Source organism: Globicephala melas, chromosome 1 (genome assembly GCF_963455315.2).
Source record: "Globicephala melas chromosome 1, mGloMel1.2, whole genome shotgun sequence".
NCBI classification, from domain to species: domain Eukaryota; kingdom Metazoa; phylum Chordata; class Mammalia; order Artiodactyla; family Delphinidae; genus Globicephala; species Globicephala melas.
In genome coordinates this window covers 144,466,594-144,481,643 of record NC_083314.1, presented here as the reverse complement: position 1 = coordinate 144,481,643, position 15,050 = coordinate 144,466,594, and the positions used below count along the sequence as shown (strand labels likewise).

The following is a 15,050-nucleotide window of genomic DNA, read 5'->3' as shown; positions in this document are numbered from 1 at the left end:
GGAATGAAGTATTGATATATGCTATACCACGGATGAGCTCCCAAAACATTATGCTAAGTGAAAGAAGCCAGACACAGTAGTCACATATTATGTGGTTCCATTTATATGAAATATCCAGAATACAGACAGAATACAGATTGGTGGTTGGAGGGGGGAGTGGGAAGAAACTGGTTAATGAGTGAGGGATTTTACTTTGGAATGAATGATGGAAGTGTTTTGGAACTAGATAAGAGTGGTGGTTGAAGAACGTTGTGAATGTACTAAATGCCACTGAGTTGTTCACTTTAAAATGGTTAATTTTATGTCGTGAATTTTATTTCAATACATTTTTTTGAGTATAGTGATACAAGAATATAAAAGGTATCAGAACACTCATCTGCTGTTTTTCACACTGCAGTTTATAATGTAAGAAGAAGAGGGGAGTAAAAGAAAATAAAAGTTTTAAACTAGAGTTTTCAAAAGATCAAAGCCATTTAAAAAGATTGAATTAGAAAGTTGAACAAATGATGACATGAAGGAAAAAATGGGAATAAAAACAAACGAATAAATTATCATTAGCCTGTTTCAACGAGAAGCCAGATTTTAGCATCAAGATGGTTTATTTACTAGATACAAAGTGGTGGCCGATGAGTTTTTCCAGGTTAGGTTCAGAATTATCACCTTAACTCTCTTTATAAGAACAAAGCAAAATATTAGTAAGTGATTTCATTGAAGATATCAAACATAAGTTAATAAAACTAAGAAATAATGGAGTTCATATATTTGTAGAGGAAAGCACTCCTTTGTATGGATGTAGAAAAAGAAGGCAAGATAGACTTAAATATGGGACATTCTTTTGACTTAGAATTTCAGTGTATATATATTCTCAGAGAATCCAGTGGATAGGAGAAACTATTGTAATTAGCTAAACTAATTTTAGTTACTTGCGTTTAGTGCAGCAATAAAAAGACGGAAAATGAATGCAAAATGTCATGTGTTTGGGTTGTAATATAAATCACCTATAAACTACAGAGAGAATTCAACAAGTATGTGAATTTTTACTAATAGTGACTGATTTTTCACTTTGTTTTCATTATTTGGTAGCTCCTTTGTCACTTTAATTAAATAATAATATTCTCTTTTGTCTTTGAGAAGTTGTGGAGTGGTGCTATGTCAGACACACCAAAAAATGCCCATTCTTGGCAGAATAAGAAAGTTAGCCTTTCTTTGATTGCAGATGATGAAAGCCATGAACAAGTCCAATGAGCATGTCCTGGCAGGAGGTGCCTGCTTCAATGAGAAGGCAGACTCTCATCTCGTGTGTGTCCAGAATGATGATGGCAACTATCAGACCCAGGCTATCAGTATTCACAATCAACCCAGAAAGGGTGAGTGTTTGAGCTGATTGAGGTTATAAGAATGGAAGATTGTACTGGAACTGGAGAGTTGGATATGTCAGCCCCATAACACTCACTGTCAGAATAGGTGACCACAGTTTGATTAAATTAACCTTTCCAAGCTTATTCTTTAGGAGTATGTTGACTACCCAGACTTAGAGTTGCAAATGGGATCTCTGTTATTGAGGGGAGCATCTTGAAAATACTGCCTCAGGATACTGACAGAGCCAGCATTGGTATTTGAAGGTAGAAGACTAGGCCCCATGGTGAGAATATGCTTAGGTGGATTTAGAGCTTTTTGAATGACCATACCCAAAGAACGTTAATTAAATTAATAGGTTGACAGGATTCTGAAGGAAGCCTTCCAGATTCGGTGGTACTCAGAATGTGGTCTCATCACTTAGAAGATTGTTAGAGATGAAGACTCCATACCCCATTTCTGCTAAGTCAGAATTTGTGTTTTAACACAATTGCTGTGTTATTCAAATACACATGAGAATTTAAGAAGCATTGCTCAATGTGCCATTTCCTAAAGTGTCTTATCAGCTTCTATGGTTTTTTAAAATATTCACAGAAATAAATAAAAGTTTAGCTTATTATATTAGACTGAGAAATCCTATGTTAAACAAGTTTAAGCAGATTTCTTTACTGCAGGACTTTTCAGAGCCTTTAACAAACTGATGTGTATTGTGATTTTACAAAAGCAGGATAGTGCCTAGACCTTCCCAAATTTATTTGACCATGAATCTTTTTTCCCCTCAGAATATCTCCTAAAACTAGCTTTCTTTAGTATGCTTTATGAAATACTTCTCTAGTAGACATACTGTAGGTCATTGTCTTCAGTGTATTTTTTAAATCAGTTGTTTAGTAAAGGCGTAAAAGGTACTGAGCACATGTATATTCAAATATACTATCTAAAATAGGTTGGTGATAAATCCACTATGCTCCCTATTAGTCAAATCATGTCTATAATATTTGAATAAGTTCTGGATATCATTAACGTAATTGGTGATAAAACTAGAAGGTCTTTAGAGGATGATTCAAGGCCTGTGAGATGTTTAGAAACTAGGTCAAAGGAAGACCTCTTGAATAAAGTATAAATGTTTAACCTGGAAAAGTACAGATTGAAAGAGGGTGAAAAATAGCTATCTCTATTTTTAAGGTTTTCTATTATGTGGAAACAATATTCAACTTACTCTCTATAGCTACAAAAGACCAAAACCAGCACCAGTGGGTGAAAGCTACAAGGATCTAGATTTGGGCTCAATTTGAGAGCACACTCTGTAACACTGAGAGCTATCCAGAAATAGAAATGGTTGCCTTGTGCTTTGTGGGCTCCCTGTCACTAGGAGTCTCTGACAAAGGCTGGATCACCTACCCATTAGAGATACTGTAGGGCCAATGGGTAGGAAGGTGGAATAGCTCAGTCCAGTTTAAGATGTGGAGAAATAAAAAGTGTAGTGCAGTTTTCATAAAGCTAAATGTAATTAAATATCCTTTCTTTCATGAAGAGGTGTTTGTCTTTTAAATAGGTGTTTGTTTTTTTAATAGCTCCACTTGGTAAATAAAATATTTGGCAACCATATCTCCATATTCAAAATATATTTGATCTAAAAAAAGCAATGAATTAGATCAGGGGTCAGCAAACTTTTCCTGTGAATATGATAAATATTTTAGGCTTTGCAGGCCTGTGGTCTTTGTCGCCAACACTCTGGCATCATACTTCAAGAACAGCCATAGACAATATGTAAATGAATGGATATGGCTGTGTTCAAATAAAATTTTGTTTACAAAAACAAGCTGCAGACCAAGCCCTAGTCATGACCACTAAGATTTCTTTGCTTCTTGATTGAAGGAAGCACAAAACAGAATGGGAGAGTATATCTTAAAACCTCATTCTCTAAGCTATCATTAGTATTTGAATTATTGGTTACTTGTGTATTGTGGTGTATAGAGTCGGTGTTTTTTGTTTTCTGTATGATGATGGTTGGAGTCCCCAACTACCAAATATTTCATTATTATTTTCAACCCCTCCAACTCAGAGTCTTTCTTCATTAAACTATTTCTATTGCTATTTTAGTGACTGGTGCCAGTTTCTTTGTGTTCAGTGGCGCTCTGAAATCCTCTTCAGGATATCTTGCCAAGTCCAGTATTGTGGAAGGTAAAGAATGAGTTATTTACTGCATGTACATTAGTTCAGTCCTAACTGTACAACTGAAAAACAAGGGACATTAAAGGAAGCCTTGAGCTTCCCTTGTGGCACAGTGGTTGGGAGTCTGCCTGCTGATGCAGGGGACATGGGTTCGTGCCCCGGTCTGGGAGGATCCCACACGCCGCGGAGCGGCTGGGCCCATGGGCCATGGCCTCTGGACCTGCGCGTCCGGGGCCTGTGCTCCGCAGTGGAAGGGGCCGCAGTGGTGAGGGGCCTGCGTACCGCAAAAAACAAAACAAAACAAAACAAACAAACAAAAAAGGAAGCCGTGTCACTTTTGCTGTAGACATTGTTTTTCTTTTTTGGATTGACGTCTAATTCCAGCTAGTCTCATTTTGACAGTGCTACCTGTCAACTCTAAACAAATGAATTAATCTGAGTACTTTCTTTTTTTAAAATAAATTTATGTATGTGTGTATTTATTTATTTATTTATTTATGGCTGCATTGGGTCTTCATTGCTGCATGTGGGCTTTCTGTCTAGTTGTGGCGAGCAGGGGCTACTCTTCCTTGCGGTGCGCGGGCTTCTCATTGCAGTGGCTTCTGTTGTTGCAGAGCACAGGCTCTAGGCACATGGGCTTCAGTAGTTTGTGGCACACGGCCTAAGTAGTTGTGGCTCGCGGGCTCTAGAGCACAGGCTCAGTAGTTGTGGCACAGGGCTTAGTTGCTCCGTGGCATGTGGTATCTTCCCGAACCAGGGCTCGAACCTGTGTCCCCTGCATCGGCAGGCAGACTCCCAACCACTGCACCACCAGGGAAGTCCTGCCATAGACTTCTGACTCCTATTATTTATTCAATAGCGTCTCACTCTACAGCTAATTAAAACTGTCATAAGGTTGCCTAGCTCTCCAAAGAAGGGAGTAAGTGGTAGAGGTATCATGGGACACCGACATAAAAGTTAAGAGATGGCTTTTCAGAGCTCTGGAATAAGGTGCCCAAAGGGTCATAGTCTGAATTCAGATATATCACTGGTGTGAATCTGTAAATATGTAGATGAAGTTCAGCCCCAATTACCCACAAGAATGCTGCAATCACCATTTGGTGTACAGAATGGGATTCATTTGCTGCTGGTTTGCTATAATTGACGTGAAAAGTTAATTAAGTGAAATTTAATGAAAGGCTAATGAGCATATTGGTTATTTTCTTTAATTGATTTTTGTAATTTATTTTATTGAAGTTTAGTTGATTTATAATGTATTAATTTCTGCTGTACAGCAAAGTGATTCAGATATAATATACACACACACACACACACACACATACATTCTTTTTCATATTCTTTTCCATTATGGTTTATCACAGGATATTTATTTTCTTTGTCAACTATTCTTCACTTTTTTTTGATCTAGTTTACTCTTGTTGTATAACAAATTAAACCAGAATTTAATGGCTCAAAACAACTATTTTATCATGCTCACTGATTCCTCTGGGTCTGCCCTTGACAGGGCAATGCAGGGTTGGCTTGACCCTGCTCAGTGATGTCTGGGGCCTCAGTTGGGATAGCTTGAAGGTTGGTAGTTACTTGATGGCCGGGAGCTAGAATTATCTGAAAGTTTTTTGACTCACAAGTCTGGGGCCTGTGCTGGGATGATTTAAAGACTAGGAGTAATGACCAGAGTCCTTATCATCGGACTCCTTAGCATGCTGCCTTGGGATAGTTGGACTTATTACATGGTGGCTCAGAACTCCCAAGCACAAGTGCTCCAGCACAAGGCAGCAGCCGCACTGGTTTTTATGACCCAGCCTTGAAAGTCACACAGTGTCATTTCCACCATCCTCTAGTGTTGGAAGTGGTCATAAGCCTGCTCGAAGGGAGAGAAGTTAGACTCCATTTCTTGATGGGGAAATGGAAAGGTAGCATTGTAGAAAAGCATGTGAGACGGGACATATAGTGGTCATCTTTGGAAAATATAGTCTGCACACACAATGACAGGTTTTCATTTCCACAGTAGCTCACTCCAGTACCCTAAGGGCAGTTTTTCCTGAGGGTAGATTCCATTGTGTTAACTGAAATACATAGATAATCTTATGTGTGTTAAAAGAGATTGACTTTGATCTCCTCTATTGGTAAACTTAATAAAACAGCAAGTGAAGAGCAAAGTATGCTATTATACTACATAGCAGAAACACTCTATTAAGAAATTAAGATATCTAGGAGCTAAGCAGTTCTTTGGTCTTAAATGACTGATTAATGCCTATGTGATCAAATATTGACTACCTTTGAAATTGTGTCTTTATAAGGTGATTAAAAAGCACACCTTCAATGTTGTCAAAATGATAAATTGAACTGACACAGATTCTTACAAATGCAAAGCAATGTATTTAAAAGTTATATTTATGTCTTTGGGTTGGGAATTTCTTAGGCCTTACACTTCAGTGTGTGTGTGTGTGTGTGTGTGTGTGTGTGTGTGTGTGTGTGTGTGTGTGTGTGTCAGTAGAGTAATTAGCTGCCTATTTATGAAATTTTTATTGAAGCTCTTTAGAAATTATCTTAGCTGAGAAAATTTTGTGTCAGCGAAGCAGGGTAATTGCTCAGCATGTGACAACTTTCTCCCTCAATTTCAGTATTTGCCTTTGACTCAGCTAGGTAGCAGCCCCAAAATAGTTATCATCTGTTGGCTACATGGTAGCCCATATAAGACACATGTGGTAGGTTTGCCTTATTGCTAGTCAATAAATGGATTTATTCCCCATCCCACTGCTGTTGTTTATTCAGTGATTTATTTTCAAACACTTACTGGCTTTCACTGTATGCAGTCTTAGTAAGGTGAGAGATGCAAACGAATAAATATGATCAGAGCATGATAGATGCATCAGTGGAAATACGAACAAAATCCTCTGTGTGTCCAAAAGAGGGACTTGACCATATGTAAGTTTTCCCTTTGAGCAGTCTCAGGACAAACTTTGTTGTGCCTGAAGTGAAATCAACAGGCAAGTGTTTGAAGCAGAATCCATCCATCTTGGCATTTGCTCCTCATAACACTTTCAATGAGTAAGAGGTTCAGCTCAAAGAACAAAACCTCTTTGTATCTGTCAGCTTCAGAAAACAGAACAGAGTTTTACATTTAATCCTAGAGGGATTTGCTAGATGCCAGGTACAGGGTTTCACCTGCCCTTCTACCTGGCTTTGCATTGTTTCCATCTGTATTGTCTTGGTGCTGATTCTCAGATGGCGTTATGGTCCAGATCACTGCAGAGAACATGGATGCCTTGAGGCAGGCGCTGCGGGAGATGAAGGACTTCACCGTCACCTGTGGCAAGGCAGATGCCGAGGATCCCCAGGAGCACATCCACATCCAGTGGGTGGATGACGACAAGAATGTCAACAAGGGGTAAATGCGGCGACCTTCCCCCCTTGTGGCATTTCGTTATGGGCTAGGCTCTGGGTTTGGTCTATACTGGTGTTTTATAACTACTGAAAGCCCTGCCTAAGAAGAAAGGACTGCTTTGTATCGTAACATGGAATTTTAAATTTCTGGTTTCTTGGCTTAATTTCTGAAGGAGTTTCTGTGCATATTTTTGAAGGGAGGAGGAGGGAAGGAGTTGATGAAACAAAACAATCCCTTTAAAGTTTTTGAGATAATAGTAAAACCTAAGCCTTTTTTGGTTTACAAAACACTTTTGCGAGTTTTGTTTCATTTAACAACTAGTATTGTTATTTCTGTATTACAGATGAGTAAATAAACACCAAAAGGATAAATGACTCCATAAAGCTAGGAAGTGGCAGGGCTAGGACTGAAAACCACCTCCTTGGGCTTCAAATCCTATACTCTTCTCTAGTACATGGCAACTCTATTCTGATGGTTTAAGCCCAAACCTTGGAGTCATCTTTGACGCTTTTGTCTCACACCCTACCACCTAGTCCAACAGTAAATCCTGTTAGCTTTACTTTAAAATATTTCCAGAATCGTACTACTTCTCACTACCCCTGCTGCCATCATTTGGTCTGCATTATTGCAGTCGCCTCCTAATTGGTTTCATTGTTTCTAGTCTTGGCCTCCTCCTTCCCCCAGCCTAATCAATTTCCAGTACAGCAGCCAGAGCATTGTCACTTCTTTGCTCAAAACCCACCACTGGCTTCCAGTGTCATTCAGGGTAAAAGCCAAAGTCTTTTACGACATACAAGGCCTTACACAATCCCTCCGCCCACTTCTCAGAAGCAACACCTAGCTTCTTGCTCAAATACATCAGCTGTGCTTCTGCCCTCAGACCTTTGTACCTTCTGTTTTCTCAACTTATACCCTGTTCCTGTATAGCCACGAGTTGCTCCCTCCCTGCTTCAAGTTTTTTCTAAAATGTCACTTTCTCAATGAGGCCTTCCCTGGCCAGCCCACTACATTATAAGCCTCTCATGCACATTTCTTCCCTCCCCTGAATTATATTTAAGAGCACCTATAACTCTCTAACATATATTGTTATTTATTTATTTTATTATATTGCCCCTGGGATGTAAGCTCCATGAGGGCAGAAATTTTTGCTGGTTTATTTACTTCTGTGTCACCAGCACCTAAAACACTGTCCAGCACCAAGCAGTTCTTTTTTTAAAAAATTATTTATTTATTTTTGGCTGCGTTTGGGTCTTCGTTGCTGCGTGCAGGCTTTCTTTAGTCGTGGAGAGCAGGGGCCACTCTTCGCTGCCATGTGCGGGCTTTTCATTGCAGTGGCTTCTCTTGTTGCGGAGCATGGGCTCTAGGCGCAGGCTTCAGTAGTTGTGGCACTCGGGCTCAACAGTTGTGGCTTGCAGGCTCTAGAGCGCAGGCTTAGTAGCTCCGCGGCATGTGGGATCTTCCCAGACCAGGGCTCGAACCCGTGTTCCCTGTATTGGCAGGCGGATTCCCAACCACTGCATCACCAGGGAAGTCCCCCAAGTAGGTTCTTTAAAAAACTGATTAATTGAATAAATATGTCATACTTCATTGTATTAAGCTTTCTCCCATTCATCCTTCAGGCAATAACTCTATGTGTGGGCTTCTGAAAATACAAAAATGAAGTCCACGTGGTCCTTGCTGACAGGTGACTTACTCTGGTTTTGAAGATAGTTATAAATAAGTCCACCAAAGTTCGGAAGATGCTCATAGAAAACTCTATAGGAGACAGTGAAGATAAAAAAGAAATGAGGAACTTGGTAGAGGTGGTCGGGCAGTATTCGGGAATGACTTCCTAGAGGAATGGCTGCTGCTTGAGCTGAGTCTGGTAAGATGAGTAGACATTTGCTGCATAGCTGTGGCAGAGTGGGCATTCCATTCTGAGGGACTAGCAGAAGCAAAGGCAGGTAGAGGGCATTTACAACAAGATTTTTTAAAAAATGGTTTTAAAACCTTTGTTATTGAACAAAAGGAAGCAATTTCTAAATCAATGAGTGTGTTTGCCTACTTTACAAATAACCCTTTATCTTCCCATACTTCCTGGAAAATTTCAAAATCAATTTGTGTTTAATTCTCTATTATATTTGGTTATTAGGTTGATGGTGTGAACTGATGAACAAGTGTCTATATTATCTGTCACAACAAATTCCATGGTTATTAGGACAAAAAAGTTGATAAACTGAAAATCTGATGCCTTAAGGTATTGGTAGCTAACAACAAGTAGGTTCCCCTTTCCTACAACACGTGCCCGTGGCAGCATCTTAGAACAAAGGACAAGAACTAGTCAGGGACTAGTTGACAAGTTCAACTAGTTCAAGACAAGACTCTTGAACCCAGGAGTTTAGTTTGTAGTGTGTAGACTGAATGTTTTCCAGCTTGTTCCACAGTGTCAGGGTAGCCTCTCTCAAAAGAGTGTTAATCAACTGAGGCTGCTCTATTTTTGACATTGTCTGATGAGTTAGAAGTTAAACTTCACAGTGGTTAAATAATTTTAATTCAGTCAAATGAAGCGAATCCCAATTTAGGTTAAATTTGACCTTTTGTACATAGAGATTCAGAAACATAAACAGGTTTGAAAATTGTTAGGAAAAGTTTGGAATCTTTGCGACAATTCTTTGGAATCCTCATTGGAAGGAGTGTGTATCTCCACGTATTTATACTTGCTATATTTTGGAGAGGGCACGACCATAAAATGTGGCCTTTCTATTCAGGAATCTAGAAGTGATAAGGTAGCAATGAAGGGAGTTTGTTGTGATAGATAATATAGATACATGTTCATCAGTTCACACCAGCACTGTCATAATTAACATACTTGGTCAAATAATTCCTTTAATCAATAAATACTTATTAACCGCCTACATTCCAAGCAGTGTGTCAGACCTGGAAATGTAGCACACAGAGGTGAGTATATCGTATACCCTCCCTTTCGGAAGTTCATTTGTGAGGCAAATACGCAGACGTCTGGAGAGTATGATGTGATGAGTGTCGTCACAGTCCGGAGCGGAGTGCTGTGGCAGAGCCAGGGGAGAGCAGCATCGGTGGGGCTGTGCAGTCACTGAAGGGAGGAACACTGGAGGAAGAGAGCAGGCTTGAGTAAACAGTTTCTTTACATTAAATAACCAGCTCCTGGAATCAGGACTCCTCTGTTATATGTGTGTTCCCTGAATTATTTCAGTGCATAGGCCCTTCCCTGAGAGCTCTGTTCATGTACATTTTTGTGCAGTGGCTTCTTGTTTTATGATGTTTTACACATGTGTTCAGCAAGGCACCCAGTGTAATTAGTAAAAAGACTTGACAAGAGAAGTGGTTCTTCTAACTTTGAACTGCTTACATCTCTTTCCTTTTGTCTCTGTTTTAGTGTCATAAGTCCCATAGATGGGAAGTCCATGGAGTCTATAACAAGTGTGAAGATATTCCATGGATCAGAGTATAAAGCAAATGGAAAAGTCATCAGATGGACAGAGGTAAGGAAATGAAACTTGGCATCCTTGACCTCCTTTGAAGACAACTTTTGCTCGGCCCAGAGACACATTCTGGGCTGATTCTGGAGGATAAGAAAAATAAATAAATAAAATCTCTCTGTTTACCTTCTATACTCCAATTCTCTCTGGTCTATCTTAGCTCACTAGGAAGAAATGCACAAAGTGCGGCCTGCAGCAGTCAGACATCTCCTCCCGATGAACTAGTTTTTAGAGATTTGTTCACATTGGAACTCAAGAAGGGTGTATCTCTGAAGGGTGCATACCATCTTTGCTGGATTCTTCAGAAAGCTGGGCTGGTTATGCTGCAGTTATAACTGTCTTGGATAACGCAGTCTTTAAAAAATAGACTTATCTCACCAATAAGAAAACTAAAGCTCAGAAACTAACTTGTCCAAGATTACATGGCGACTAAGTAATGGCTGAGTCCTGATTCAAACCCAGATCTGGCCAACTCCTAAGCTCTTTTCCACTTTATTGTTCCTTAACGTGAAAGCTGTGTTAGAGGCTAACTTGGGAATGAGAGGACAGGGCAGAAACCCTGTATATGTGTACATGTCAGACAAATCAGACAAATCAGAAAGTTTATTTTCTGAGAGTAAACAGGTAGGTCCTGTGTCTCAACTTCTTTTGAACCTCATTTATACTTGTCTATAAAATAAAGTATTAAATTATAAGATCTCTAGGATTTCTGGCAGCTTTAAAAACCTTATTATTTTTTTTAAATCTAAGAAGTTCTTTGACTTCTACCTTTTCCATTTTACACACAGGGTAACTGAGGCCAAGGGAGGAGGTTAAATGCCTTACCCAAGTTTACTAGCTGATTCCTGACAACACATAGACTAGAGGTTCTTCAGTTCTTGAGCTGTTGTTCCAAGTGGCTTATCTTTCATACCATGCTTGGTGTTTTCATATGCGGCTGAGTGGTTTTCTCTGCTTGCTTTGTAATGATCATCCCTTTGATATATTTTGAGTAATGCAGGGTCTGGAACATGTAAATGTCTTTATTGCTTACAAAGTAGTTTGACCTGTTTCCTCCTTTTTGCTCCCTAGTAACCCACTGAGGTAGGGAGATGAGAAATGAGAAATTACATAATGAGTAAACAGTCTCAGAGAGGCCGGGTGACTTGTGACTTGCCTAATGCTGGTTGCTGGCAGAGCCAGGGCCAGAAGTCTCCTGAGTCCCACTCCAGAGCTCCTTCCATCATTTCATGCTGCCATTCTCACTAGTGCATTGGGCGTAGGGCTTCAGAGTGGCCCCTTTGCAGTATTCTTAGTATAAGCCACTGCTTGAGCAGTAAGCTAGGGCGTGGTATATAGAAGCATTGTGTATTTACGTATCTGTATCTTTTACGTTTTGCTTTTATATCATTTAATTTTTATAATAACCAGAGAGAATAGGTGCTTCCCATTTACAGAGGCAAGCCGGGCATTAAGAAGCTAAAGGACTTGCTCGTGACCCTCCTCTATGTGACTAGGACTCAAGTCTCAGTTCCAAATCTGCTGTGCTTCTGCTTGCGCCCAGTGCAGTGCTCAGTTCAAGGACACTGACACAACTCTGGCCTCAGCAGTGGCAGAGCCATGTGGTGGGAAAAACTGTCTGTGATAAGAGGCAGATTCTGGTCTAGGCCCTGAGCGAGTCACCTCCCTTCTGTGAGTAATCAGTAATATTGAAGGTGTTGGGTGACATGATCTATAAGGTCCGTTCTCTTAGAAAGTTGTCCATATATTAGGGATTCCTTTTACAAGTTTACAGTGCAAAATGTAAGCCATTCCTGGTTCTGCGTAGAACATACCATTATGAGCATGGCCATGGCTTTCAGGTAGATAGGCAGATAGTAGCAGCTACCATTTTGTGGATGCAGAGCCTGTGAGAGGCAGAGGCTGTCTCTTAGATGTAAGATGTCAGTGCCCTACTTTTCTTGGCCCAAGGACCTCGTGGTGTCCGAGGTCTTCCTGCACATCTTAGGGAATCAGGTTGCTCATACACGTGAGTTGGTGTACTCATTTCTTCCTACATCTCCTAGGCACAAGTTTAAAAGTCTCTTTTGTTTGGGGACCAGGTGTTCTTCCTAGAAAATGATGACCAGCACAGTTGCCTGAGTGATCCCGCAGATCACAGCCGACTGACCGAGCACGTTGCCAAGGCTTTTTGTCTTGCTCTGTGTCCCCACCTGAAGCTTCTGAAGGAAGATGGAATGACTAAACTGGGACTACGTGTGACACTTGACTCAGATCAGGTAAAGAGTCTCAGCCTTTGAAGCGGGCCTTGGGCAGTGTCTGTTTTCTGACATGTGAGTTTTCCTGCTGCAACCCAGAGAGTATAAGTCTCTGGACCTTGGGCCTGACCAGATATAGTATTTAGCCTTCCCTCTGTTGGTAATACAGCTGGATGTGCTGCTTGGTCAGACTCCCTGAACCATTGGAACTCTCTGGCTTCCTCCCCTGAATTCTTGCAAGGACTTTTCTTTTTAGTGTGGGCTAAGAAATGTGTGTGAGGACCGGCCACCTCCGGTGTGAATGACATCAGGGCCAGCCTTTGAGACTCCCCAGCCCCGCCCTTTGGGAATCATTCTGCCTCCTTTAGAGAGCAGGTCCTAAGCTGTCCTATATCCTGTCGTTTTCTTAAACTACAGAAGACTTCTGCCGACTGGCCTCTGCAGCTCCCACCCCTTACTGGCAACATTTCCAAGCTAGTTAGTGGCTAGGACTTGAACTATTTCCCCATTGGGTTTCCTGTCAGTTCAGGTCTCCTGTGGCCGGGCTTCCCTCCCTGTCTTACTTATTAACCTTTTTGTATGCTGTTTGTAGCCACAATCCAGTCTTAGTGCACCCTGCCCCCACTTCCTTTCCCCAGTGTCTCTCTCCTGTGGCCCAGCACTCTAATCTCCCTACATTTCTTTTGGATTTTAGATCCATGTGACATGTCCCAGTGTTCCTGCTTTGATGCAGAGTTATGTCATTATCAGGGAAAATGTGAAAGGTTATATGTTTGGCTGCATTTCCTGACTAGTCATCAGTCAACAGATATAGTTATTTTCTACTAAAGGTCTTGCCCAGTGCTGTACTAAGCATGTCAAGGTAATACAAATGAGGTATTACGGTCCTTTCTCAAATGGTACTGAAAATCTGGCTGGAGAATTACCGCACATAAAACAATTTAAGAACAAGCATTTTTCTGCTAAATGTGTAGGGCTGTCGAGGGCAGGGGCCCCGTTTACATTCATCCTTGAATTCCTGTGTTTGTAGGTGTTCAGAAGATGGTGTGTGGAAGAATGGATGGAAGAACAAGTGTTCAGTTCCTGTTGTGTTAGCGAGTTTACCCAGTATATTTCTCGTTTTAATTTTCACAACCAAAGGTTTACGTATTACTGCTGACATTCCATACCTCTCTGTGTCCCATCCCCCCTTCCTGGGAAACTAAGACCCTAACAGATTAAGTGTCTGGCCCAAGGTCTCACAGCTATCATGTGGTAGAGGCAGGATGAATGATAGGATGGTAAGTGACAATTCAGGGAAGAGAAGGAGAAGTTTGTGTCTACTGCCAGTTCTAGCCCCTGGCCAAGAAGGACATCTCCTTTCCTGCTCAGCCTCCTTGGCCCTCAGCCCTCTGGAGAGATCTTCTCTGTCCAGTAACCTCTCATCCCCTTCTTTCTGTGGTGTAGGTTGGCTACCAAGCAGGGAGCAATGGCCAGCCCCTTCCCTCGCAGTACATGAACGATCTGGACAGCGCTTTGGTGCCGGTGATCCATGGAGGGGCCTGCCAGCTCAGTGAGGGCCCCATCGTCATGGAACTCATCTTTTATATTCTGGAAAACATCGCATAGACAGAGAGGACTTCATTTTTTTCTGTTCAGACCTGTTGCAACAGCAGTCATACCCAAATCATTTGCACTTTAGAACTGGAAAATTAAGATTTTGTTAACACTATTAATGGGGGAGGGGGTGGGGTGGGGGTTTGGGGGACGGGGTGGGAAAGGGTGGGTGGGGGGACAGATGTTCCATAATTCTAAGTCTTCTATGCATTGTCCACCGAGAAGATCTGGGCAGCTTCTGTTACTGCACCACAGTTACGCTATCCTTGCAGCTAATCCCCTTCTGTTACTGTTTAGACAAGAGTTCTGCTCCTCTGTTTTAAGACTTACTTTTGGTCTTGTGCTCAGAAATGTTCAGATGGGTACAGCCATCACCAAGGGTGGGGTGGGAGGGCAGAGGGGAAATAAAAAATGAAGCATCAGTCTTGAACTCTTTGTATAGGATGGATATAAAAAGGACAGTTTCACGCTGATCTTGTCCCAGTTACATCACAGCAACTTCAAGTAGGAGTCACACTTAGATTTTTTGTTTTTACTAGATTATTTATTGAAGTGAATCAAAGACCCAAAGGATTATCTCTCTTCTATTCAAGGAAGGGCGACTCAGTGTAAATGAGGTCACCTGGATAGTAGAGCCAATTACAGGATCTCTCAAGATCTGCCAGAGTGGATGAGACACTGAATCGGGCCTTTCTGTGAAAGCTGACAGAATATACCCAAGACATTTTTAGTTATAATATACACTAGAGATATTTTATTTTATGCCATGCCATGCCCTGCCGCTTGCAGGATCTTAGTTCCCTG

General features: G+C 41.1%; 1 protein-coding gene across 2 annotated transcripts in view; it reads left to right on the top strand.

The window, feature by feature from the left end:
* Nucleotides 1–14,368, top strand: part of ZFYVE9 (zinc finger FYVE-type containing 9) — a 133,565-nt gene extending 119,197 nt beyond the window's left edge. For both annotated transcript variants that reach the window (XM_030870124.2, XM_030870120.2), the window contains 6 exons: nucleotides 1,217–1,367; nucleotides 3,457–3,537; nucleotides 6,757–6,919; nucleotides 10,311–10,416; nucleotides 12,495–12,671; nucleotides 14,097–14,368. In XM_030870124.2, coding sequence (XP_030725984.1) covers nucleotides 1,217–1,367; nucleotides 3,457–3,537; nucleotides 6,757–6,919; nucleotides 10,311–10,416; nucleotides 12,495–12,671; nucleotides 14,097–14,258 — 840 coding nt within the window. In that variant the 3' untranslated portion in view covers nucleotides 14,259–14,368. The remainder of the gene's footprint in view (nucleotides 1–1,216; nucleotides 1,368–3,456; nucleotides 3,538–6,756; nucleotides 6,920–10,310; nucleotides 10,417–12,494; nucleotides 12,672–14,096) is intronic.
* The last annotated feature ends 682 nt before the right edge of the window (nucleotides 14,369–15,050 follow it).